The sequence below is a fragment of the Pseudophryne corroboree genome, chromosome 3 (genome assembly GCF_028390025.1).
Source record: "Pseudophryne corroboree isolate aPseCor3 chromosome 3, aPseCor3.hap2, whole genome shotgun sequence".
In the NCBI taxonomy this organism is placed as follows: domain Eukaryota; kingdom Metazoa; phylum Chordata; class Amphibia; order Anura; family Myobatrachidae; genus Pseudophryne; species Pseudophryne corroboree.
In genome coordinates, this window is record NC_086446.1 from 707,890,712 (window position 1) to 707,918,523 (window position 27,812).

The 27,812-nt window shown below is 44.2% G+C and overlaps 1 protein-coding gene across 1 annotated transcript in view; it reads right to left on the minus strand.

The window, feature by feature from the left end:
* LOC135056663 (alpha-2-macroglobulin-like) overlaps positions 1-27,812 on the minus strand; it is a 516,386-nt gene that overhangs the window by 145,035 nt on the left and 343,539 nt on the right. The window contains exons 26-27 of the mRNA XM_063962107.1: positions 12,232-12,388; positions 7,358-7,423 (exon numbers count right to left, since the gene is read on the minus strand). Coding sequence (XP_063818177.1) covers positions 7,358-7,423; positions 12,232-12,388 — 223 coding nt within the window. The remainder of the gene's footprint in view (positions 1-7,357; positions 7,424-12,231; positions 12,389-27,812) is intronic.

Genomic DNA, 27,812 nt, shown 5'->3' on the forward strand with positions numbered 1-27,812 from the left:
GCATTGTGGTGACCAGTATATAATACTACAGTACAATAGTCCATTGCTGCATCTTGCTGCTCCGTGTCAGTTCTAGTATCCTCATCAGTGCTCAATATCTGTGCTCAGTATCAGTGCTGCATTGTGGTGACCAGTATATAATACTACAGTACAATAGTCCATTGCTGCATCTTGCTGCTCCGTGTCAGTTCTAGTATCCTCATCAGTGCTCAATATCTGTGCTCAGTATCAGTGCTGCATTGTGGTGACCAGTATATAATACTACTACAGTACAATAGTCCATTGCTGCATCTTGCTGCTCCGTGTCAGTTCTAGTATCCTCATCAGTGCTCAATATCTGTGCTCAGTATCAGTGCTGCATTGTGGTGACCAGTATATAATACTAGTACAATAATCCATTGCTGCATCTTGCTGCTCCGTGTCAGTTCTAGTATCCTCATCAGTGCTCAATATCTGTGCTCAGTATGAGTGCTGCATTGTGGTGACCAGTATACTACAGTACATTACTAAAAGTCCAGTGTCTTGTGCTGCATCTTGCTGCTGTAGGGTGCTGTGGTAGTGTCCTGTCACTGTGCATAGGTCATCATCATTACAGTCACAGTGGTATCTGGTATCTATCTAGTGGTATCTAATTCCAGACATTACTGCCGTCTAATTCCAGATATATTACTGGCATATAATTCCACACATTAAAAAATGGAGAACAAAAATTTGGAGGGTAAAATAGGGAAAGATCAAGATCCACTTCCACCTAGTGCTGAAGCTGCTGCCACTAGTCATGGCAGAGATGATGAAATGCCATCAACGTCGTCTGCCAAGGCCGATGCCCAATGTCATAGTAGAGAGCATGTAAAATCCAAAAAACAAAAGTTCAGGAGAATGACCCAAAAATCTAAATTAAAATCGTCTGAGGAGAAGCGTAAACTTGCCAATATGCCATTTATGACACGGAGTGGCAAGGAACGGCTGAGGCCTTGGCCTATGTTCATGGATAGTGGTTCAGCTTCACATGAGGATGGAAGCACTCATCCTCTTGCTAGAAAAATGAAAAGAGTTAAGCTGGCAAAAGCACAGCAAAGAACTGTGCGTTCTTCTACATCACAAATCCCCAAGGAGAGTCCAATTGTGTCGGTTGCGATGCCTGACGTTCCCAACACTGGATGGGAAGAGGTGGCTCCTTCCACCATTTGCACGCCCCCTGCAAGTGCTGGAAGGAACACCCACAGTCCAGTTCCTGATATTGAAATTGAAGATGTCACTGTTGAAGTACACTAGGATGAGGATATGGGTGTTGCTGGTGCTGAGGAGGAAATTGACAAGGAGGATTCTGATGGTGAGGTGGTTTGTTTAAGTCAGGCACCCGGGAAGACACCTGTTGTCCGTGGGATGAATAAGGCTATTGACATGCGTGGTCAAAATACAAAAATAATCACTTCTTCGGTGTGGAATTATTTTAACAGAAATACGGACAACTGGTGTCAAGCCGTGTGTTGCCTTTGTCAAGCTGTAATAAGTAGGAGTAAGGACGTTAACCACCTAGGAACAGCCTCCCTTATACATCACCTAGAGTGCATTCATCAGAAGTCATTGACAAGTTCAAAAACTTTGGGTGACAGCAGAAGCAGTCCACTGACAAATAAATCCCTTCTTCCTCTTGTAACCAAGCTCCTGCAAACCACACCACCAACTCTCTCAATGTCAATTTCCTCCTTAGACAGGAACGCCAATAGTCCTGCAGGCCATGTCACTGGCAAGTCTCACGATTCCTCTCCTAACTGGGATTCCTCCGATGGATCCTTGAGTGGAACGCCTACTGCTGCTGTTGTTACTGCTGGCGCTGCCGTTGTTGCTGCTGGGAGTCAATCGTCATCCCAGAGGGGAAGTCGGAAGACCACTTGTACTACTTCCAGTAAGCAATTGACTGTCCAACAGTCCTTTGCGAGGTAGATGAAATATCACAGCAGTCATCCTGTTGCAAAGCAGATAACTCAGGCCTTGACAACTATATGGTGTTTGACGTGCGTCCGGTATCCGCCGTTAGTTCACAGGGACTTAGAGAATTGCTTGAGGTAGTGTGTCCTCGGTACCAAATACCATCTAGGTTCCACTTCTCTAGGCAGGCGATACCGAGAATGTACACAGACGTCAGAAAAAGAGTCACCAGTGTCCTAAAAAATGCAGTTTTACCCACTGTCCACTTAACCACGGACATGTGGACAAGTGGAGCAGGGCAGACTAAGGACTATATGACTGTGACAGCCCACTGGGTAGATGTATTGCCTCCCGCAGCAACAACAGCAGCAGCAGCAACAGTAGCAGCATCTCGCAAACGCCAACTCGTTCCTAGGCAGGCTACGCTTTGTATCACCGCTTTCCATAAGAGGCACAGAGCTGACAACCTCTTACAGACACTGAGGAACATCATCGCACATTGGCTTACCCCAATTGGACTCTCCTGGGGATTTGTGACATCGGACAACGCCACCAATATTGTGCGTGCATTACATGTGGGCAAATTGCAGCACGTCCCATGTTTTGTACATACAATGAATTTGGTGGTGCAGAATTTAAAAAAAAAACGACAGGGGCATAACGGAGATGTTGTCGGTGGCCCGAAGAATTGCGGGCCACTTTTGGCATTCAGCCACTGCGTGCCGAAGACTGGAGCACCAGCAAACACTCCTGAACATGCCCTGTCATCAGCTGAAGCAAGAGGTGGTAACGAGGTGGAATTCAACCCTCTATATGCTTCAGAGGATGGAGGAGCAGCAAAAGGCCATTCAAGCCTATACATCTGCCTACGATATAGGCAAAGGAGGGGGAATGCAACTGACTCAAGTGCAGTGGAGAATGATTTCAACGTTGTGCAAGGTTCTCCAACCCTTTGAACTTGCCACACGTGAAGTCAGTTCAGACACTGCCAGCCTAAGTCAGGTCATTCCCCTCATCAGGCTTTTGCAGAAGCAGCTGTAGAGATTGAAGGAGGAGCTAAAACGGAGCGATTCCGCTAGGCATGTGGGACTTGTGGGTGGAGCCCTTCATTCGCTTAACCAGGATTCACAGGTGGTCAATCTGTTGAAATCAGAGCACTACATTTTGGCCACCGTGCTCAATCCTAGGTTTAAAGCCTACATTGTATCTCTCTTTCCGGCAGACACAAGTCTGCAGATGTTCAAAGACCTGCCGGTGAGACACTTGTCAAGTCAAGCGGAACGTGACCCGCCAACAGCTCCTCCTTCATTTTCTCCCACCACTGGAGCTGCCAGGAAAAGGATAAAATTTCCAAAACCACCCGCTGGCGGTGATGCAGGGCAGTCAGGAGCGATAGCTGACATCTGGTCCGGACTGAAGGACCTGCCAACGATTACTGACATGTCATCTACTGTCACTGCATATGATTCTGTCACCATTGAAAGAATGGTGGAGGATTATATGAGTGACAGCATCCAAGTAGGCATGTCAGACAGTCTGTATGTATACTGGCAGGAAGAAGAGGCAATTTGGAGCCCCTTGCACAAACTGGCTTTATTTTACCTAAGTTGCCCCCCCCCTCCAGTGTGTACTCTGAAAGAGTGTTTGGTGCAGCCAGTAACCTTGTCAGCGATCGGCGTAGGAGGTTACTACCATAAAATGTGGAGAAGATGATGGTCATCAAAATGAATTATAATAAATTCCTCTGTGAAGACATTTAGAAGCAATTGCCTCCAGAAAGTACACAGGGACCTGTGATGGTGGATTCCAGTGGGAACGAATTAATACTCTGTGAGGGGGATGTACACAGTGAAAGGGATGAGGAATCGGACGATGAGGAGGAGGTGCCGGTGGACATCTTGCCTCTGTAGAGCCAGTTTGTGCAAGGAGAGATTGATTGCTTCTTTTTTGGTGGGGGCCCAAACCAACCAATCATTTCAGCCACAGTCGTGTGGCAGACCCTGTAGCTGAAATGATGGGTTTGTTAAAGTGTGCATGTCCTGTTTATACAACATAAGGGCGGGTGGGAGGACCCAAGGACAATTCCATCTTGCACCTCTTTTTTTTTTTTATCTTTACACCATGTGCTGTTTGGGGACTATTATTTTAAGTGCCATCCTGTCTGACACTGCAGTGCCACTCCTAGATGGGCCAGGTGTTTGTGCCGCCCACTTGGGTCGCTTAGCTTAGTCATCCAGTGACCTTGGTGCAAATTTTAGGACTAAAAATAATATTGTGAGGTGTTCAGAATAGACTGGAAATGAGTGGAAATTATTGTTATTGAGGTTAATAATACTATAGGATCAAAATTACCCCCAAATTCTATGATTTAAGCTGTTTTTGAGGGGTTTTTGAAAAAAACACCCGAATCCAAAACGCACCCGAATCCGACAAAAATTTGAAAGGGAGGTTTTGCCAAAACGCGTCCGAATCCAAAACACGACCGTGGAACCGAATCCAAAACCACAACACAAAACCCAAAAAATGCCAGCTGCACATCCCTAGTGGAAATGCATAGGGAACTCGTCGATTGTGTGCATACTGCGCACATGCCAATGTAGGAAATCCATGACTGTGCATTAACTTTAATGCTGGAAATGGGACCACCATAAATAACCACACTTTTCAGACCTTGAAGCCCTTGAAAATTATGGGTTTTAATTAGTGATGTGCACCGGACATTTTTCGGGTTTTGTGTTTTGGATTCGGTTCCGCGGCCGTGTTTTGGATTCGGACGCGTTTTGGCAAAACCTCCCTGAAATTTTTTTGTCGGATTCAGGTGTGTTTTGGATTCGGGTGTTTTTTTTACAAAAAACCCTCAAAAACAGCTTAAATCATAGAATTTGGGGGTCATTTTGATCCCATAGTATTATTAAACTCAATAACCATAATTTCCACTCATTTCCAGTCTATTCTGAACACCTCACACCTCACAATATTATTTTTAGTCCTAAAATTTGCACCGAGGTCGCTGGATGACTAAGCTAAGCGACCCAACTGGCCGACACAAACACCTGGCCCATCTAGGAGTGGCACTGCAGTGTCAGACAGGATGGCAGATTAAAAAAATTGTCCCCAAACAGCACATGATGCAAAGAAAAAAAGAGGCACAATGAGGTAGCTGTGTGACTAAGCTAAGCGACCCAAGTGGCCGACAGAAACACCTGGCCCATCTAGGAGTGGCACTGCAGTGTCAGACAGGATGGCACTTCAAAAAATAGTCCCCAACCAGCACATGATGCAAAGAAAAATTAAAGAAAAAAAGAGGCACAATGAGGTAGCTGTGTGACTAAGCTAAGTGACCCAAGTGGCCGACACAAACACCTGGCCCATCTAGGAGTGGCACTGCAGTGTCAGACAGGATGGCAGATTAAAAAAATTGTCCCCAAACAGCACATGATGCAAAGAAAAAAAGAGGCGCAATGAGGTAGCTGTGTGACTAAGCTAAGCGACCCAAGTGGCCGACACAAACACCATATATGCAGCACACTGAGCACAGATATGGAGCATTTTTCAGGCAGAGAACGTATAATACTGGTGGTCACTGGTCAGCAAAACTCTGCACTGTACTCCTCCTATATAATATACTGGTGGTCCCCAGTCCCCACAATAAAGCAGTGTGAGCACAGATATATGCAGCAAACTGAGCACAGATATGGAGCGTTTTTCAGGCAGAGGAGAGAACGTATAATACTGGTGGTCACTGGTCAGCAAAACTCTGTACTGTACTCCTCCTATATAATATACTGGTGGTCCCCAGTCCCCACAATAAAGCAGTGTGAGCACAGATATATGCAGCACACTGAGCACAGATATGGAGCGTTTTTCAGGCAGAGGAGAGAAAGTATAATACTGGTGGTCACTGGTCAGCAAAACACTGCACTGTACTCCTCCTGTATAATATACTGGTGGTCCCCAGTCCCCACAATAAAGCAGTGTGAGCACAGATATATGCAGCAAACTGAGCACAGATATGGAGCGTTTTTCAGGCAGAGGAGAGAACGTATAATACTGGTGGTCACTGGTCAGCAAAACTCTGCACTGTACTCCTCCTATATAATATACTGGTGGTCAACAGTCCCCACAATAAAGCAGTGTGAGCACAGATATATGCAGCACACTGAGCACAGATATGGAGCGTTTTTCAGGCAGAGGAGAGAAAGTATAATACTGGTGGTCACTGGTCAGCAAAACACTGCACTGTACTCCTCCTATATAATATACTGGTGGTCCCCAGTCCCCACAATAAAGCAGTGTGAGCACAGATATATGCAGCACACTGAGCACAGATATGGAGCGTTTTTCAGGCAGAGAACGTATAATACTGGTGGTCACTGGTCAGCAAAACTCTGCATTGTACTCCTATATAACATACTGGTGGTCCCCAGTCCCCACAATACAGCAGTGTGAGCACAGATATAAGCAGCACACTGAGCACAGATATGGAGCGTTTTTCAGGCAGAGAACGTATAATACTGGTGGTCACTGGTCAGCAAAACTCTGCACTGTACTCCTCCTATAATACTGCTGGTCCCCAGAATAAAGATATTTGCACTGCAGCCCCCTGAAACAAAGTGAGAGGACGCCAGCCACGTCCTCTCACTATCATTTCCAATGCACGATTGAAAAATGGCGGTGACGCGCGGCTCCTTATATAGAATCCGAATCTCGCGAGAATCCGACAGCGGGATGATGACGTTCGGGGGAGCTCGGGTTAACCGAGCAAGGCGGGAGGATCCGAGTATGCCTCGGACGCGTGTAAAATGGGTGAAGTTTGGGGGGTCCGGATTCCGAGGATCCGAACCCGCTCATCACTAGTTTTAATTCTACCAGTGCACTGCACACTGGTGCTTTTATTGCTTCATAAACATGTACATAGGCTCACCCCAGGTACCCAGAGGCGTCACTGGTGGTGTGCGCTCTGCATTACTACACCCCCCCCACTCACCCCGCTGGTGCAGCGGACGCCCGGAAAGGGGGTGTGGCCTAATTTAAAGGGGCATGGCCTTGCAGATCTCCTCTTCTTCACTCTGGGGGCTTGTCCAGCTTACCCGGAGACGGAGACTGGGGAGCGTGCAGTGCCGGCTCCTTACCTGTGACAGGAGCCGAGTGCTGCAGAGGTTTATCACACTGCAGCACTCGGCTCCTGTCACTGCAGAAGAGCCGGCACTTTGCTGCAAGACATCCACCTGCTTTTTTTGTATACTGTATGAGAATAAGGGGAACATATACTGTACCTCTTCACATTTTACATTTCCAGGGAAATTAGTGTAACATTGACCCCTTTGTTCTAAGTCCATGGTTGACATATGAACAATTCAGGTGTCCTTAGCTTAGTCTAATACAATAAGGAGCAGAATAAACAGAACGCAATAAGATAACTTACGCTGTAGGCCTGGGGATGCTCCAGCAGTGAGATGAGCACGTAGGCAGCTCGCGTCACTTTATCTTTCTGACTCATGAAAAAGATTGAAAAAAGCAGACAGATGTCAGACAGCAATTGAGTCTTGTAGATAGTTTACTCTATCACTGAAAGTGTTTCTACATGATTATAAAGGACTACTTTCAATTCTCGAGAATAATATGGGGTTATACTAAGATTATTGTCCAGTTATGACTTCAGAACATTTGTGCCATGCATATAAAATATAGTAGCTGCTTTGAAAACCATTTCCCACAAATTCAGAACCACAACAGACATGGACAAAACAAATCATCTGTGGCATACTGTACTTACCTACATTGAAAATCTCCTCTCCGAGAGATGCCCAGAGAGAAGCAGGTGGGCAGTGATGGGGGCCCCGCCCACTTGTGTTGAAAATTGTTGCGGTTGACACATATCTGCATAGGGGGTGGGGCTGAATGATGTGGTTGTCAGAGAAATGAGTAATTAGGCTCCGCCCCATTCTCCAGTTAAGTATTATTCTCCACATTCTGCCCTCTTCTCTGTGTGTGTGAGGCTATGGGGGCCGCATGTGTGTGGGGGCTATGGGGCAGCACATGTGTATTGGGCTATGAGGACAGTGTGTGTGTGTGAGACTATTGTATGAGGGCAGCGTGTGTGAGGCTATGGGGGCAGCGTGTGTGTGTGTGAGGCTATGGGGACAGTGTGTGTGTGAGACTATGGGAACAGTGTGTGTGTGAGGCTAAGGGGACAGTGCGTGTGAGTTATGGGGGCAGGGCGTGTGAGTGAAGCTATTAGGACAGTGTGTGTGAGACTATTAGGACAGTGTGTGTGTGAGACTATTAGGGCAGCATGTGTGTGAAGCTATAGGGGCAGTGCGTGTGTGTGGGGCTATGAGGGCAGCGCATGTGTGTGGGGCTATGAGGGCAGCATGTGTGTGTGAGGCTATGGGGGCAGCATGTGTGTATGAGGCTATTTGTGCAGCGCGTGTGTGTGTGAGGCTATGGGGGCAGCGCATGCGTGTGAGGCCATGGGGGCAGCGGTGTGTGTGTGAGGTTATGGGGGCAGCGGTGTGTGTGTGAGGCTATGGGGGCAGCTTGTGTGTGTGTGAGGCTATGGGGGCAGCTTGTGTGTGTGAGGCTATGGGGGCAGTGCTTGTGTGTGTGAGACTATGAGGGCAGCGCGTGTGTGTGTCTATGGGGGCAGCATGTGTGTGAGGCTATGGGGACAGCATGCGTGTGTGAGACTCTGGGGGCAGCATGTGTGTGTGTGTGAGGCTATGTGGGCAACGTGTGTGAGTCTATGGGGGCAGCGTGTGTGTGTGAGACTATGAGGGCAGCGTGTCTGTGTGTGTGTGTGTGAGTCTATGGGGACAGCGTGTGTGTGAGTCTATGGGGACAGCGTGCGTGTGAGACTATGGGGGCAGGGTGTGTGAGACTATAAGGGCAGCGTGTGTATGTGTGTGTGAGGCTATGGGGGCAGCATGTGTATGGGGGCAGCATGTGTATGGGGGCAGCATATGTGTGTGTGAGGCTTTGGGGACAGCATGTGTGTGCAAAACTATGGGGACAGAGTGTGTGAGTGTGTGAAGCTATGGCAGCAGCAAGTGCATACTGTATATGTGTAAGTGAGTCAGACTATGGGTGTGTGTGTGGGGGCGGGCACCGATGGAAATTCTCACCCTGGGCTTCACGTGGTCTAGAACCCACCCTGCTAATACACAACTGTAGCCACCGTCTCTCGTTGTTTACCTAATATGTTGGAACCTACAACCACCAGCATTGTGTATTGGGCTTATAATAACACTTTTTTTCCCATGAGAAAGACTCTTTCCTGCAGTCTTATACAATCTACGGAATGCGGTTATGTGGCTGGCGTCACTATACCAACACCGGAATCCCGCCCGGTGGAAAGCCCGACAATCCACGACACCCATAGAGTGAGAATAGAATCTGTGGAAAGCGCAGCGAGCCTGCAAGGGGCTTCGTTGCCACCCCACCCCCCCCGGACGGAAATCTAACCACCGGGATCCCGGTGGTGGTATGGTGACTGGCCGTATCCCAACCGCCAGTCACCCATACCCAACCCCAATCTACAGTATCAGCAAAAGTGCGCCTTCATCAATTTTTTATATAGGCAATGCGTGCCTCAGGACATAAATTGCTGCATGAGCAGTATGTACCCACATTTATAAACCTAACTTCACTGCAGGTCAAATGTTATTTATAGTGTGAGAAAAAGCAATTGAACCTTTTTTAATTATTTTTACCCTAATCTTATTAGATAAAACTTCATGAGTAATCAACACTTTGGGACTCAACCACACTTGCTATGTCTGTATAACATAAATGTGTGTGTTTTAGGCTCAGAGCAGCAGTTTTAGTTTGCTTTATTCCTAAATCAAGCATTCAGATAACCCCATGGAGAAATGTTACTTTTGCCAGGGTCGTAACTAGGGATGTGCGAACGGTGCCACCATACAGAGCGCACATTGCAGTTTGTACAGCCAATCAGAGCATCTTCAGGAATTGATGACTTCAGCCCTATTATGGCACTGTATTTGCCTCTAATATATGAACTTGCTTAAATAGATAGATTAAATTTAGGGGTGGGGATTTGCACCACCCTCCTCTCTGTCTGTTGTTTGTCTGTGACCCCTCCCCCTTCCAGCACCTGATATATAATTATCTCCTGGTATGATTGAGCAACTGCCAAATTGTTTGTCTGCTTGTGTGCAAGAGGCATTGAATGGGAGCAGCATTTGGAAGGCATGCTGTTCCTTGTAGTGCCAATAGGAGATCCTGTGGGTGGCTCCTGGGTAAGTTAGCTCTCTGTCTGGAAGTGTTTTAGTAATAGTCTTTATCATGAGGCCTACTGTGACAAATTACATGGCCCTATGTGGGCACTGCTATTATGTAGGTTAGGACTGCTGTATCGGAGAAGCCGTGACGTGGCCAGCAGCTAAACATGTGTTTGCAAACATTTGTGACTAATTCTCTGAATTTTATTACCAGATAGGTTCAGGGATAGTTACAGGTAATTTTCAGTGTGCGGAAGGGAATTTAGGGGTGGGGATTTGCACCCCCCTCCTCTCTGTCTGTTGTTTGTCTGTGACCCCTCCCCCTTCCAGCACCTGATATATAATTATCTCCAGGTATGATTGAGCAACTGCCAAATTGTTTGTCTGCTTGTGTGCAAGAGGCATTGAATGGGAGTAGCATTTGGAAGGCATGCTGTTCCTTGTAGTGCCAATGGGAGATCCTGGGGGTGGCTCCTGAGTAAGTTAGCTCTCTGTCTGGAAGTGTTTTAGTAATAGTCTTTATCATGAGGCCTACTGTGACAAATTACATGGCCCTATGTGGGCACTGCTATTATGTAGGTTAGGACTGCTGTATCGGAGAAGCCGTGACTTGGCCAGCAGCTAAACATGTGTTTGCAAACATTTGTGACTAATTCTCTGAATTTTATTACCAGATAGGTTCAGGGATGGTTACAGGTAATTTTCAGTGTGCGGAAGGGAATTTAGGGGTGGGGATTTGCACCCCCCTCCTCTATGTCTGTTGTTTGTTTGTGACCCCTCCCCCTTCCAGCACCTGATATATAATTATCTCCAGGTATGATTGAGCAACTGCCAAATTGTTTGTCTGCTTGTGTGCAAGAGGCATTGAATGGGAGCAGCATTTGGAAGGCATGCTGTTCCTTGTAGTGCCAATGGGAGATCCTGGGGGTGGCTCCTGGGTAAGTTAGCTCTCTGTCTGGAAGTGTTTTAGTAATAGTCTTTATCATGAGGCCTACTGTGACAAATTACATGGCCCTATGTGGGCACTGCTATTATGTAGGTTAGGACTGCTGTATCGGAGAAGCCGTGACTTGGCCAGCAGCTAAACCTGTGTTTGCAAACATTTGTGACTAATTCTCTGAATTTTATTACCAGATAGGTTCAGGGATGGTTACAGGTAATTTTCAGTGTGCGGAAGGGAATTTAGGGGTGGGGATTTGCACCCCCCTCCTCTATGTCTGTTGTTTGTCTGTGACCCCTCCCCCTTCCAGCACCTGATATATAATTATCTCCAGGTATGATTGAGCAACTGCCAAATTGTTTGTCTGCTTGTGTGCAAGAGGCATTGAATGGGAGCAGCATTTGGAAGGCATGCTGTTCCTTGTAGTGCCAATGGGAGATCCTGGGGGTGGCTCCTGGGTAAGTTAGCTCTCTGTCTGGAAGTGTTTTAGTAATAGTCTTTATCATGAGGCCTACTGTGACAAATTACATGGCCCTATGTGGGCACTGCTATTATGTAGGTTAGGACTTCTGTATCGGAGAAGCCGTGACTTGGCCAGCAGCTAAACATGTGTTTGCAAACATTTGTGACTAATTCTCTGAATTTTATTACCAGATAGGTTCAGGGATAGTTACAGGTAATTTTCAGTGTGCGGAAGGGAATTTAGGGGTGGGGATTTGCACCCCCCTCCTCTCTGTCTGTTAAATAGATACAAACAGACGTCCCAACATCGGAAGATGCAGAAGAGGGACTCACTGGCAAAGTTGCGTCGCACCTGAAAGGAAGCCTGGCCTATAGTAAAGGTGCGTGGCTTTGCGGGGGTGTCTCGATTGCTAGCCACGCCCCATTTTTCATCACTAAGGGGGCATGCCAAGTGCCCTTTGAGCTGCTGGCATGCCCCCAGCCCCCAGAGCAGCGAGTGACAGAGAAGTCTCCCAACTGCCCCCCCCCCCCCCCCCCCCCCCCTGTGGCCCGCGAGTGGGACACCGGGACAGTCCATTGTGGATTATGCAACATATTTTAATGCAATCAGAACAATGAAAATCCAAGTGAAAGATGTAATAAATCTGTGCACACCTGTAACTCATTGTTAAAGTAATACTCTTCTCCTCCAAAACAGCCATTGGGTAACTGTCGTTTGTTGAACCATGTCACAGCATGCTGAACATGAATACCATCTATGTAGATAAAGTCCTGAGCACTGCTGAAAGCCTTTATTACTAAGGCTGTGAGCCTGTAAGAGAACACAAAACATTATTAATAGATCATATTATACAACACTGATAAAGTGGGCAAGGGATGCGTTTAGGGATGCCGGCAGTTATGTAACCGATGCAGGAATCTCGACACTACTCAGGAGACCCGCGCTAGATCACTGAAAGCCGTCATCCCGAAGGTGAGTATCGGGGTGGGGTTAGGGCTGGGGGGGTGTTAGGATTAGACTCTAGGGGGCATTAGGGTTAGGCACTGTGGGGGAGTTAGCTCTAGGTGCCACCCCCCATCCCCTTGTGTTATCCATAGCTGACACCCCCCCGGAGGGTTAGCCCTAGCTGCCGCCTCCCGGACGGCTAGGGTAGGAGACAGGGGAGTGGGTAAAAATACCCCCTCTGATGACGAAATCTTCAATGTTGTGATTCCACGCACAGTCATGTGACCGCCTGCATCCCAGCCACCTGGATATAGAGCCTTATTCAGCTCGCATTGCACCTGCAATGCGATTGCATTATGACGATTTTCTGCCCAGTGCACACGCGCAGGGCCCGTTCTGAGCATGCACAGGCCAAGCAATGCGATCGCATCGCAGTGATGCAAACGCCTCTGCCTGATTGACTGACAGAGGCGTTCTTAGGGTGGTCGGGGGCAGCATAGCGCCATTTTGGGGTGTGGCGACAGGAACATGGGTGTGTTCCAGTCTGTTTTCAGGGGATCAGCGTGATGTCACACGCAGCCAATGTGACAGGTAAGATGGCCGTACAGCGCCTGCCGTCACAGCTAGGCTGTACAGGCAAGGGGCTTCACAGATATCAACTCTGGCGCTATTAGCATGCTGGGTGGCCTTGCCCTGTGCTTGGCGGCCGCCAGAATGCGAATGCTAGCAGTTGCAGTTTTGCTGAAGCTGAATAAGGTCCATAGTATTTATTCGGTGAGCCAGAGGTCTTTCTATCATGAGTCCAAGATGTCCTATATTTGTTGCAAATCAGCCAGTAATGAATTTCTATGCCTCACCTTTCAGGGTCCCCCCATATTTTCCAATAACCAGCACTAGACTGAACCAGCTAGGACGGTTGCCAATATAGCAGAAACACACACTGTGTGGGGTATCCCTGCCATAGCAGCAACCAGCGCCCAACTGGTCAGTACAGGGTTAAATCCCTAGGGAAATGGGACCCCTCCAAAATATGGAGTTCCTTCTCCTCATGGAAACCAGCCCTTGGCAGAACGCTCTTCTTTGTATTGCTCCCCCAGGGTTTTAAATACGAAGGTAATGGTAAAATGAAAAATAATATTGGGGTAATTCAGATCTGATCGTAGCAGCAAATTTGTTAGCTAATGGGTAAAACCATGTTGCACTGCAGGTGAGGCAGGTGATGCATGTGCAGAGAAAATTAGATTTGGGTGGGGTGTGTTCAAACTGAAATCTAAATCACAGTGTAAAAATTAAAGCAGCCAGTATTTACCCTGCACAGAAACAAAATAACCCACCAAAATCTAACTCTCTCTGCACATGTTATATCTGCCCCCTCTGCAGTGCACATGGTTTTGCCCATTAGCTAACAAATTTGCTGCTGTGATCAGATCTGAATTACCCCCATTGTTTTTTACAGGTGGACTACAGGTCCCAGCCAGCTTGCTAGGGGATGCTATACAGAATGAAGAGGATGTGAACTCTGACTTTTTGTGAATAATAAATTGATAAATGAGGTGGTGTGGGGCTGTTTTTATTTAATAAATTAATTAGAGATGAGCGGGTTCGGTTCTCCGAGAACCGAACCCCCCCGAACTTCACGTGGTTTACACGGGTCCGAGGCAGCCTCGGTTCTTCCCGTCTGACTCGGAAAACCCGAACGGGGGAAAACGTCATCATCCAAAACGTCATCATCACGCAGTCGGATTCTCGCGAGATTCGGATTCCATATAAAGAGCCGCGCGTCGCCGCCATTTTCACTCGTGCATTGTCGAGAGAGCGAGAGGACGTGGCTACGTTCTCTGATTGGAAAGCTCAATATCAGATTAATATCAGTGCTCAGTATCTGTGCTGCATTGTGGTGACCAGTATACTACAGTACAATAGTGCAGTGCTGCATCTCGCTGCCCAGTGTCAGTTCTAGTATCCTCATAAGTGCTCAGGATCAGTGCTCATTGTCTTGCTGCTGCATTGTGGTGACCAGTATAACACAGTACAATAGTCCAGTGCTGTTCTCGCTGCCCAGTGTCAGTTCTAGTATCCTCATCAGTGCTCAGGATCAGTGCTCATTGTCTTGCTGCTGCATTGTGGTGATCAGTACACTACAGTACAACAGTCCAGTGCTGTCCTCGCTGTCAAGTGTCAGTTCTAGTATCCTCATCAGTGCACAGGATCAGTGCTCATTATCTTGCTGCTGCATTGTGGTGACCAGTATACTACAGTACAATAGTCCAGTGCTGTTATCGCTGCCCAGTGTCAGTTCTAGTATCCTCATCAGTGCTCAGTATCACTACTCATTGTCTTGCTGCTGCATTGTGGTGACCAGTATACTACAGTAAATAGTCCAGTGCTGTTCTCGCTGCCCAGTGTCAGTTCTAGTATCCTCATCAGTGCTCAGTATCACTTCTCATTGTCTTGTGCTGCATTGTGGTGACCAGTATACTACAGTACAATAGTCCAGTGCTGTTCTCGCTGCCCAGTGTCAGTTCTAGTATCCTCATCAGTGCTCAGGATCTGTGCTCATTGTCTTACTGCTGCATTGTGGTGACCAGTATACTACAGTACAATAGTCCAGTGCTGTCCTCGCTGCCCAGTGTCAGTTCTAGTATCCTCATCAGTGCTCAGGATCAGTGCTCATTGTCTTGCTGCTGCATTGTGGTCACCAGTATACTACAGCACAATAGTCCAGTGCTGTTCTCGCTGCCCAGTGTCAGTTCTAGTATCCTCATCAGTGCTCAGTATCACTACTCATTGTCTTGCTGCTGCATTGTGGTGACCAGTATACTACAGTACAATAGTCCAGTGCTGTTCTAACTGCCCAGTGTCAATTCTAGTATCCTCATCAGTGCTCAGTATCACTACTCATTGTCTTGCTGCTGACCAGCATACTACAGTACAATAGTCCAGTGCTGTTCTCGGTGCACAGTGTCAGTTCTAGTATCCTCATCAGTGCTCAGGATCAGTGCTCATTGTCTTGCTGCTGCATTGTGGTGACCAGTATACTACAGTACAATAGTCCAGTGCTGTTCTCGCTGCCCAGAGTCAGTTCTAGTATCCTCCTCAGGGCTCAGTATCACTACTCATTGTCTTGCTTCTGCATTGTGGTGACCAGTATACTACAGTACAATAGTCCAGTGCTGTTCTCGCTGCCCAGTGTCAGATCTAGTATCCTCATCAGTGCTCAATATCACTACTCACTGTCTTGTGCTGCATTGTGGTGACCAGTATACTAAAGTACAATAGTTCAGTGCTGTTCTCGCTGCCCAGTGTCAGTTCTAGTATCCTAATCAGTGCTCAGTATCACTACTCATTGTCTTGTGCTGCATTCTGGTGACCAGTATACTATAGAACAATAGTCCAGTGCTGTTCTCGCTGCCCAGTGTCAGTTCTAGTATCCTCATCAGTGCTCAGTATCACTACTCATTGTCTTGTGCTGCATTGTGGTGACCAGTATACTACAGTACAATAGTCCAGTGCTGTTCTCGCTGCCCAGTGTCAGTTTTAGTATCCTCATCAGTGCTCAGTATCACTACTCATTGTCTTGTGCTGCATTGTGGTGAGCAGTATACTACAATACAATAGTCCAGTGCTGCATCTCGTTGCCCAGTGTCAGTTCTAGTATCCTCATCAGTGCTCAGTATCACTACTCATTGTCTTGTGCTGCATTGTGGTGAGCAGTATACTACAGTACAATAGTCCAGGGCTGTTCTCGCTGCCCAGTGTCAGTTCTAGTATCCTCATCAGTGCTCAGTATCACTACTCATTGTCTTGTGCTGCATTCTGGTGACCAGTATACTTCAGTACAATAGTCCAGTGCTGTTCCCGCTGCCCAGTGTCAGTTCTAGTATCCTCATCAGTGCTCGGTATCACTACTCATTGTCTTGTGCTGCATTGTGGTGACCAGTATACTACAGTACAATAGTCCAGTGCTGCATCTCGTTGCCCAGTGTCAGTTCTAGTATCCTCATCATTGCTCAGTATCACTACTCATTTTCTTGTGCTGCATTGTGGTGACCAGTATACTATAGTACAACAGTCCAGTGCTCATCTCGCTGCCAAGTGTCAGTTCTAGTATCCTCATCAGTGCTCGGTATCACTACTCATTGTCTTGTGCTGCAATGTGGTGACCAGTATACTACAGTACAATAGTCCAGTGCTGCATCTCGTTGCCCAGTGTCAGTTCTACTATCCTCATCAGTGCTCAGGATCAGTGCTCATTGTCTTACTGCTGCATTGTGGTGACCAGTATACTACAGTACAATAGTCCAGTGCTGTCCCCGCTGCCCAGTGTCAGTTCTAGTATCCTCATCAGTGCTCAGGATCAGTGCTCATTGTCTTGCTGCTGCATTGTGGTGACCAGTATACTACAGTACAATAGTCCAGTGCTGTTCTCGCTGCCCAGTGTCAGTTCTAGTATCCTCATCAGTGCTCAACATCACTACTCACTGTCTTGTGCTGCATTGTGGTGACCAGTATACTAAAGTACAATAGTTCAGTGCTGTTCTCGCTGCCCAGTGTCAGTTCTAGTATCCTCATCAGTGCACAGTATCACTACTCATTGTCTTGTGCTGCATTCTGGTGACCAGTATACTACAGAACAATAGTCCAGTGCTGTTCTCGCTGCCCAGTGTCAGTTCTAGTATCCTCATCAGTGCTCAGTATCACTACTCATTGTCTTGTGCTGCATTGTGGTGACCAGTATACTACAGTACAATAGTCCAGTGCTGTTCTCGCTGCCGTGTCAGTTCTAGTATCCTCATCAGTGCTCAGTATCACTACTCATTGTCTTGTGCTGCATTCTGGTGACCAGTATACTACAGAACAATAGTCCAGTGCTGTTCTTGCTGCCGTGTCAGTTCTGGTATCCTCATCAGTGCTCAGTATCACTACACATTGTCTTGTGCTGCATTGTGGTGACCAGTAAACTACAGTTCAATAGTCCAGTGCTGCATCTCGCTGCCCAGTGTCAGTTCTAGTATCCTCATCAGTGCTTAGTATCACTACACATTGTCTTGCTGCTGCATTGTGGTGACCAGTATACTACAGTACAATAGTCCAGTGCTGTTCTAGCTGCCCAGTGTCAGTTCTAGTATCCTCATTATTGCTCAGTATCACTACTCATTGTCTTGTGCTGCATTGTGGTGACCAGTGTACTATAGTACAACAGTCCAGTGCTGCATCTCGCTGCCAAGTGTCAGTTCTAGTATCCTCATCAGTGCTCGGTATCACTACTCATTGTCTTGTGCTGCAATGTGATGACCAGTATACTACAGTACTATAGTCCAGTGCTGCATCTCGTTGCCCAGTGTCAGTTCTAGTATCCTCATCAGTGCTCAGTATCACTACTCATTGTCTTGTGCTGCATTGTGGTGACCAGTATACTACAGTTCAATAGTCCAGTGCTGTTTTCGCTGCCCAGTGTCAGTTCTAGTATCCTGATCAGTGGTCAGTATCACTAATCATTGTCTTGCTGCTGCATTGTGGTGACCAGTATACTACAGTACAATAGTCCAGTGCTGTTCTTGCTGCCCAGTGTCAGTTCTAGTATCCTCATCAGTGCTCAGTATCACTACTCATTGTCTTGTGCTGCATTGTGGTGACCAGTATACTACAGTACAATAGTCCAGTGCTGCATCTCGCCAGCGGCGAATTGGCATGCCGGGAGGCCAGACCGGATTCCGTTTGGCCGGTCCGGTCATCCCCTCACTGGCTGCCACCACCCCCATGCAGGCCGCTCGCCGCGATCACGACATCGTTCGCTGAAAGCTTCTGCGCCATCTGAGCTTCTGTGCATGCGCAGCAGCCAGACCCGGCGCTACTCACACAGCAGAGTGGTTGTGTGTCTGTGAAGCAGGGAGGTGCCGCTCTGACCTGTTGATGCCGAGTCCCGACAGCATGATGAAATGCGGCTCGGTGCTCTTCAGTCAGTTCGCCTCTCACACACTGATCTCCCATCACTTGCTTCCTCTCAGGAGTGCTCGCAGTGGGGGGGATTCACTCCCCTGTGCACACACTTTACAGCCTGAATCTCCATCCGCACAGGCTGTCAGAAACTCTCTCTCCTCAGTCACTGTACTTTAGTTCCAGAACTGTGAACTGAGGCAAGGAACATTCTCACTGCATTCGTTCTCTGTGCCCTTCCCCACTACATGCTGCACAGGAGTTGTCTGTGTTCAGAGCAGCCAGGCAAGCTCAATATTGAGTTTAACTCTGTGAAATCCATGATCTTTTCTAATTGCTTAGGAATGCTCCTGTTGCAAGTGTACCTTTGCGATTTTTATTTTTTATCTGTTATTTATATATATATACAGTGGGAATTGAAAGTTTGTGCACCCCAGGCAAAAATTCATTTTAAGGTGCAAAAAGAAGCCAAGGAAAGATGGAAAAATCTCCAAAAGGCATCACATTCCAGATTAGACATTCTTATAACATGTCAAAAAAAGTTTGATTTTATTTCCATCATTTACACTTTCAAAAGAGCAGAAAACAAAAAATGGCATCTGCAAAAGTTTGGGCACCCTGCAGAGTTAATACCTTGTACTGCCCCCTGTGGACAGCTGAGACCTGGCAGTATCATGGATTGTTCTCAATCTTCGTCTGGGAAGACCAGGTGATGTCAATCTCAAAGGTTTTAAAAGCCCAGACTCATCTGACCTTGCTCCAACAATCAGCACCATGGGTTCCTCTAAGCAGTTGTGTAGAACACTGAAACTGAGAATAGTTGACGCTCACAAAGCAGGAGAAGGCTATAAGAAGATAGCAAAGCATTATTAGATGCCCATATCCTCTGTTCGGAATGTAATTAAGAAATGGCAGTCATGAGGAACAGTGGAAGTTAAAGCAAGTTCTGGAAGACCAAGAAAAATATCAGACAGAACAGCTCGCAGGATTGTGAGAAAAGCAAGTCAAAATCCACGTTTGACTGCACGATCCCTCCATGAAGATCTGGCAGACACTGGAGTTGTGGTACACTATTCCACTATAGATACTTGTACAAATATGGTCTTCATGGAAGAGTCATCAGAAGAAAACCTCTTCTACGTCCTCACCACAAAAATCAGCGTTTGAAGTTTGCAAATGAACATATAGACAAGCCTGATGCATTTTGGAATAAAGTTCTGTGGACCGATGAGGTTAAAATCAAACTTTTTAGCTGGAATGAGCAAAGGTACGTTTGGAGAAGGGCACAGAATTTAATGAAAAGAACATCTGTCCAACTGTTAAGCATGGGGGTGGATCAATCATGCTTTGGGTTTGTATTGCAGCCAGTGGCACAGGGAACATTTCACGAGTAGAAGGAAAAATGGATTCAATAAGACTCCAGCAAATTTTGGATGCTAACTTGATGTCATCTGTGAAAAAGCTGAAGTTAAAGAGAGACTGGCTTCTACAAATGGATAATGATCCTAAACACACCTCAAAATTCACGGTGGATTACATCAAGAGGCGTATCCTGAAGGTTTTGCCATGGCCTTCACAATCTCCTGACCTCAACATAATTGAAAATCTATGGATAGACCTTAAAAGAGCAGTGCATCACAGACAGCCCAGGAATCTCAAAGAACTGGAAGACTTTTGTAAGGAAGAATGGGCGAAGATACCTCAAACAAGAATTGAAAGACTCTTGGCTGACTACAAAAAGTGTTTACAAGCTGTGATACTTGCCAAAGGGGGCAGTACAAGGTATTAACTCTGCAGGGTGCCCAAACTTTTGAAGACGCCATTTTTTGTTTTCTGTTCTTTTGAAAGTGTAAATGATGGAAATAAAATCAAACTTTTTTTGACATGTTATAAGAATGTCTAATCTGTAATTTGATGCCTTTTGGAGATTTTTCCATCTTTTCTTGGCTTCTTTTTGCACATTAAAATGAATTTTTGCCTGGGGTGCCCAAACTTTCAATCCCCACTGTATATATATATATATATATATATATATATATATATATGTGCACAGCTGTCCAAGATCGCACTCTCCCCTCCTACACTGCAACTCAGCCGGGTGTCCATTGTTATTGATTACATAATACACAATTCCAAGAAGCGACACTCACATCATTCTCGAAGAACAACAGGAACTGTGAAAAACCGCAGAGTTCCTTCTTTGAGAATGCTGTGAGTGTCGCTCCTTGGGAATTGGAGCCAATTCTGTATATGTGTGTGTATATATGTATTATAGGCAATTTGTTAGTGGCGGCACTCACTGGGCTTATACATACAAATAAAGACACTGCACTACCACCAGCACAGTACTAACGTTTCAAAGTTTAATCCTTCATCAGAGTACTTTGATGAAGGACTAAACTCTGAAACGTTAGTACTGTGCCTGTGGTAGTGCAGTGTCTTTATTTGTATGAATAAGTCCAGTGAGTGCTGCCACTAACAAATTGCCTGTCTAACTTCTTTAGGATGGCACCGGGGCCGTTGTGATGTCTATCAAGAGTGCCGGACTCTGCTGCAGTTTATTTATATATATAAATAAATATATATAGAGTCCTCATCAGCGGCACACAGGACACGATCACAGAGATATTGGATGGATGTCAACATTTCAAACCTTTAATGGTTTTTCGTCAGGATACATATTAAAACAAACACAAGTGACTTACCTATATACCCGCCACCATACACGTGTGGGTCCCGCTCACCGGCGCCAGATGCAGCTTCCAGGGTCGGGCGCCCGCCTATGACGTCATCGCACCTCCGTGCGCTTGTTGTCATGGCAATACATACACCACTGTGACAATATACTGAAATAAAGCATAAGCATACACATAAGCAAACTGAGAGATAGATCACTTAATCCAAAGGTTCAAATTTATACAGAGCTGCTAGATGGATTCATCATTAGTTATTGTAAAGGCTGGAATAACTATATCAACCTATATTTTAATCATGAGGTAAATATAATATATACATTTTTCCTATATTTACCAGGTCAAAAAATGTGTGCTCATTCGTGTACGCCGGTCATATACTAGAGAACTAGATTGGATCAAAGCTATATTTGCATGATAAATCATTTGTGACGATCTTATACTACAAGTACATCAATCGTAAGATAGATTCAATTAGTTAAAGCAGGACAACGGGAGCATCTCATTTAGACCCTTTGGTGCTATTACATCTAGTTTGTTAATCCAAAAGGATTCTTTCCTAAGGAGTAATTTACCACGGTCACCTCCTCTGCGTAGAGGAGGGACATGGTCAATCATGCGATATCTCAAACTAGTCAGGCTATGCTTAGCCTCAACAAAATGCCTCGCTACTGGTTGATCTTTTATACCGCCGGCCAATGCCGCCCTAATTGCCGACCGGTGAAGGGTCATGCGTTCCTTGAATTTCCTTATTGTCTTACCTATGTATGATAGTTCACAAGGACAAATCAATTGATATATTACATAGGTACTCTCACATGTCAAGCGGTATCTAATAGAATATTTTTTACCGGAATGTGGGTGAAAAAACAAATCACCTGATAAAAAAAATCCACATGTAGTACAGGGACATTTGAAACAGCCATTTTTGGCCTTGGGTAAGAATGTTTTTACAGTGGTTGGAACTAGACTGGGTAGATCTGTTTTAACAAGAATGTCCCTAAGGTTATTCCCACGAGAGTAGCAATTCATAAGAGAATGATCAGGGATCCCCACTTCACGATCACTCTTAAGTATAGGCCATAATTTTCTAGAGACCTGATTAGTAATAGATGATCCTACATTAAATTTATTAACCCATGTCAGTTTGTTAGATTTAATTACAGTCTCTTTCTTTTTAAGAAGATCTTCTCTATTTAGCAAGAGGATTTTATTTTTTGTATCTACCAAATGTTTACGTTTGTATCCTCGTGCTGTAAATTTATCAATAAGTAAATCCATCTGGGTCATAGCTATCTCAGGGTTGGAATTAATTCTATAGATACGTATCATTTGGGAATAGGGCAATCCCATTTTTAATGACCTAGGGTGACAACTGCTAAAATGTAGCATTGAATTCCGATTAGTGTCTTTTACGTACACTGTAGTGGAAATTTTTCCATCCTGTTTACTGATGGATACATAAAGAAAATTGACACTAGATTGGCTCATGGTACAGGTACGTTTTACTGGGGAATCAGAATTATGATCCTCCACAACCCACATGAACTCATCTCTAGTGCCACTCCAGAAAATTAACAAGTCGTCTATGAAACGAGTATAGAAAAATACTTTAGACTTAATTTCAGCATCCTTAAAGAAGATCATGAAAATGACCACAAGGAAGACCAAAAAAACCCTGGTTGGAAGCACTCTTGTCTGAGGTAACGAGAAAAATTTAATATATACTGATGAAAAATTATTAATCTTAAAATTACAAATTTTATTTGGTATGCCTTAAAAATTATTTATACAACATCCATATGAATAAACTAATAAATATGTGATCTTCTTGCAAAAATATGTAAAAAGAGTATGGTCTGATCTAAATAACCTCAGTCAAAGACGATTAATTATGTTTGAGTCCGTCTGTGTGATAATTCCCTTCTCATAAGTATAAGAAAATATACCAAAATTTTGATAATGTGACCATCATCTTTATCATTTATGTGCCCATGTGTAAATTCTCAGGGCAGTAGTTTTGAATCATAGGTCACTTGAGGGATTATTTTGAGTTGGGTCACCTATGTATCAGTGTGTGGCCCAGTTAACGAGGTAAAATGTCTGTGTAGCCGTTTCTTTCGAGACATAACAGACCAGGGCATGCCATCAATAGGACATAAAGAATGGTACCACCTGTGTAAAGAGACAAGGAATTAAGGTTTGTGTTGATTCACATACATATATAATGGGAGGATACAAGGCACCCGTATCATCAACAAATTACCCCGTGTAATCTATCCCAATTATTTATAGGTTAATCACCCAAGGAGGGAAAAGATCAAATTACCTTAGAAATGGATCATAAAGGTTACTATATGGAGGTATGAGGTGCATGTGCCTTCATTTCCAGCAGTCTATCAGGCAATCCGCCTGCTGGATTTAAGGGAGGAAATGTTGGGGCAGAAACACTCAAGACAATTGTCTGATTGATAAATTGCTTTGTGTCAACAATTATATAGTGGTTCTCCAAAAGTAATTTACCTTAATTATCCACAACTGAGTATTCCTATGTCTCAAAGGCAAATCTTTTCTGTGAAGAACCCTGGACGTATCACTCCAAATCTCCTTGTCGTGATTTCTTTCACATATATCCCATAGTTTTGAGCAAGAGTCCTGACAGAGGTATGGGGCACAATTGCCTCAGTTATTTGTCAATGGCTATCAAATAGTTAGTTCAGCAACAATCTGATAATTTCAAATGCTGAAGTGAAGAAAGTTGTTATTTACAACCATGTCCAAATGGAAGTATGAGGCACCAATCCCTCGATTTCTTTTAAAGGCTATCAGATGATTTCAAATACATGACAGAGGTGTACAGCATAAAGAGCTTTAGTTCTTTTTGACAATTACCAAGTGGTTGTATATATTGATATCGTTAATTGTCAGAGGTATGAGGTACCAATACCTCAGTTTTTATCAATATCATAAGTGATTTTATTGCTTGACAGAGGTCAGAGACCCAAAACTTCAGGTCTTACCAGCAGCTACTAATGCATTTGGCTAGATTATAAACATGATATATTGAGCACATAGAGGTATAAGAGAGTGGCCAAGATATAGGCAAACCTCCCTTCTACTGTTCTCCCGTCTTGCCAGCAGGTATAGGACGAGGAATGAGAGAGGGTAGGTGCATCCAAATTGGCCAGAAAGAGGAGAAAGAGGAGGTATCAAGCAAGGAGACTCAGGCAGGTATTCCTGGGTGCCTTGTAACAGGTAGTGCAGAGATTTTAAACCTGCACATATGTCTCTAATGCGGTACACTCCTGAAAGGTTAATTGAGATTTTAATTACTGTTAATTTTTATCAGTGTCAACCAAAATAATGATAATATTACTTCTTCTCTCTTTGCCCTATTGTCTTCCCATATATACCCCAACACAAGACAAAATGAAAAAATGAAAAAAATGAATAAATAAATGAATGACTTCACAATAACTGACAAAACCCGTTTGTCATGTAATAATCAGCTGTTCTCTCTAATGCAGTATTACTGCTACTGCCAGTGTAGGTAACCACTGTTATCATTTGCTAATTATAGCAATGGGTAACTCCCAAAAGGCTCATTAGCATATCATAATGAGCTGTTTTCTCTGATGCAATATTGCTGCTACTGCCAGTATTTGTAGCTAGTATTGATACTTGCCAGAGATGTTATATGTATCAAAAGAGAGAGATATGATACATCTATCATAAGACATGTAGCTGTTTTCGAAATAACACCTCTGAGAGTAGAACTGTAAATTTAACCAATTTGTATCCTCATAGTTATTATCCTGATCTTTTGAGATGGAAACAAGATGTTTGAATGTCACGTATAAAGTTGTATATATATTCACTGGCCACCACTCTGTCTATATAGTTACCACTCCCGGGACAGGGTGCGGAGAAAAGGGGGAAATGCCACCCCAGAGTTTCACATGTAGACGTCTATACTTGCGGACGATCCCCGCCGTCTATCACCACGCGGCGTCCCGTTCTCCTGCGGCCGCTCTGGCCAGCGGCAGACAGATACTTCCTCCGTTCCCAGCTGCCACACTACTGTTCCACTGACGGACCGGTGGGTCACGTGTGCGCACCACGTGACTCACCCTCTAGAAAGACCTGACGTACGTTTCACAAGGCTTGATCACAGGTAATTAGGTAGCCTATGATCCATTGTTTTTAAAGGGGGAAAAATGCTACTTATTCACAGTCTTTCTTCATTATTAATCAATTATAGGTGCCGGACGCAATCCTATGTAGCTAGGCTACCCAATTAAAGGTCATAGGTTTCTAATAAAATTTATCAGGACCTATTAAATGCAAAAATTATTATTACTGCCATTCAATAATAAGAGAAATCACTAATCAGTATACAGACTATATTGCAGTTAGTATATACATGTAATCCCAATTATAGGGAAGAAAAAGGAAAAAGGATGATGATATATAGGGCATTTCAAAAACCATGTAGTTATGGTATAATTAAATATTATAGATGTATTTCCGTAGGGGTCCTATTTTTACCCAATATTATTTAGGAACATTTCTTAAGATTTTTAATTATTTGTGTATATTGGAACAAGGAAGGAAGGAGATACAAGGGAAGAAAAAATATATAAAAAAAAAATAAAAAATAAAAAAAAAAATAATAATAAATAAATAAAAATTAAATTAAATTAGTGTTGTAAAATAGATAAAATTAATGCATATAGAGGATTAAAGGGATTGATGCCCATGACCAATAATATATTAATTACAATTAAGGTGGCTACAGATATCCATGTGCATCAGTGTTTATACACATCTGTCTGCCCCTACATAGCTGTTATTGACTTCAGGCCGCATTAAATAAATAGTGGTGTAAGGTCATACATAATTTGTCATCCACCATATTGCAGAGAGTTTATACTGCATTTATGTAGAAAGCCCTAAACCCTGTGCAGAAAATAAAGTGTGTGTGTGGTTTAAGAAGTGAGTGATCTATATGGTTATCGTGATAAATGAGATTATATTAAAAGTGATATCAATGACTTTGTGTATGTACTATATATCACTCTCGTAGAGGTGATATATAGCGGTGCCGGATTTCTATTAAATCACTTATAGGATGTGAAGACAGTGATATGGTAATCTGAAAGAAATTTATATAAAACCAATTAAATAAACAGTGAATAACATGATGATATTGAAAAGAAAAGAGTGAAAAAAGTGATATCGTATTGCCTTGATGCATTAAGCGTGAATAGTAATAAACAGTGTATGTGAAGAAACTGGGTTTGAGCTATAATTGATTCAATTATATACCTAAACTAAAAATGACTGAAAGCGCCCAATTAATATAATATCAAGATTATTTGGGAAGAAAAGCTCCAAAATTGATGTTTTCATTTAAACCCTCAGGGTTGAGAGCCCCAAGTTTAAAGGTCCATTCGCATTCCCTTTGTAATAAATGGTTGACAATGTCGCCTCCTCTGTTTCCTAACTTAACTTGTTCCAAACCATAAACTTTAAGGTTTTGCCAGGACCCATCATGTTCATAGTGAAAATGACGTGCAACTGACGTCAGTTTTTTGAAATTTGCCAAATCCTTTGCGGCATTTCGTATTGAGCCAATATGCTCTAAGATGCGTTGTTTGAAGGGTCTACTTGTCATCCCAACATATCGTTTATTGCACTCACATGATATGCAGTAAACTACTGCTTCTGTATTGCAATTAATGTAGTGTTGGGATTTTATGTTTTTACCAAAGCGATCCATAATGCTATCTGTTTGTTTGATCCACTTGCAGGCTTTACAATGTCCACAGGGGAAAGTCCCACAGTTTTTGGTTTTGTTGTTGGTACCCTTTTGAAATGGCTTGAGACTAATTGGTCTCTTAGATTTTGGGATCTTTTCCAGCTCATAGAAACATGTGGACCTAATTTTTCTGCCAAGACAGGATCTAATTGAAGAATTCCCCAATGTTTTTGGATCGCTTCCTTAGCCTGATGCCATTGACGGCAAAACCTTCCAACAAAGCGTAGAGTGCCTTTGTCATCATTCTTTGATTCCTTTTTTGTGAAAATTAGTTCACTCAGATTTATGTTCCGGACACTATTGTGAGCTTTCTTAACTGATGTTTTGCTATATCCTCTTTCTTGAAGCCTTTTTGTAAGTTCCTTACTCTGTTCAACAAATGATGTATCATCTGAACAGTTCCTTCTCAAACGGAGAAATTCTCCTTTTGGGATATTTTTAACTGTAGAAGGAAGATGTGAACTGGCATGATGTAAGAGGGAATTTGTAGAAGTTTCTTTCCTGTATAGTTTTGTGGAAATCATATCATCCTGGTTCTTATATATTAAGATATCCAAGAAGGGAAGTTCCTGTTGACTGATGTCATGAGTCAGATGTATATTAAATTGGTTATTATTGAGATGTTCAATAAAGAGTAAAAGTAATTGGATATCACCCTCCCAAATCATCAAGATATCATCAATGTATCTAATCCACATTATGATATTAGAAGTGAAGTTGTCATTCTGATCCGTAAACACATGTTTCATTTCCCACCATCCTAAAAAGATATTTGCATATGTAGGTGCGCATGCGGCTCCCATGGCGGTTCCTCGCATTTGTAAATAAAACCTGTCAT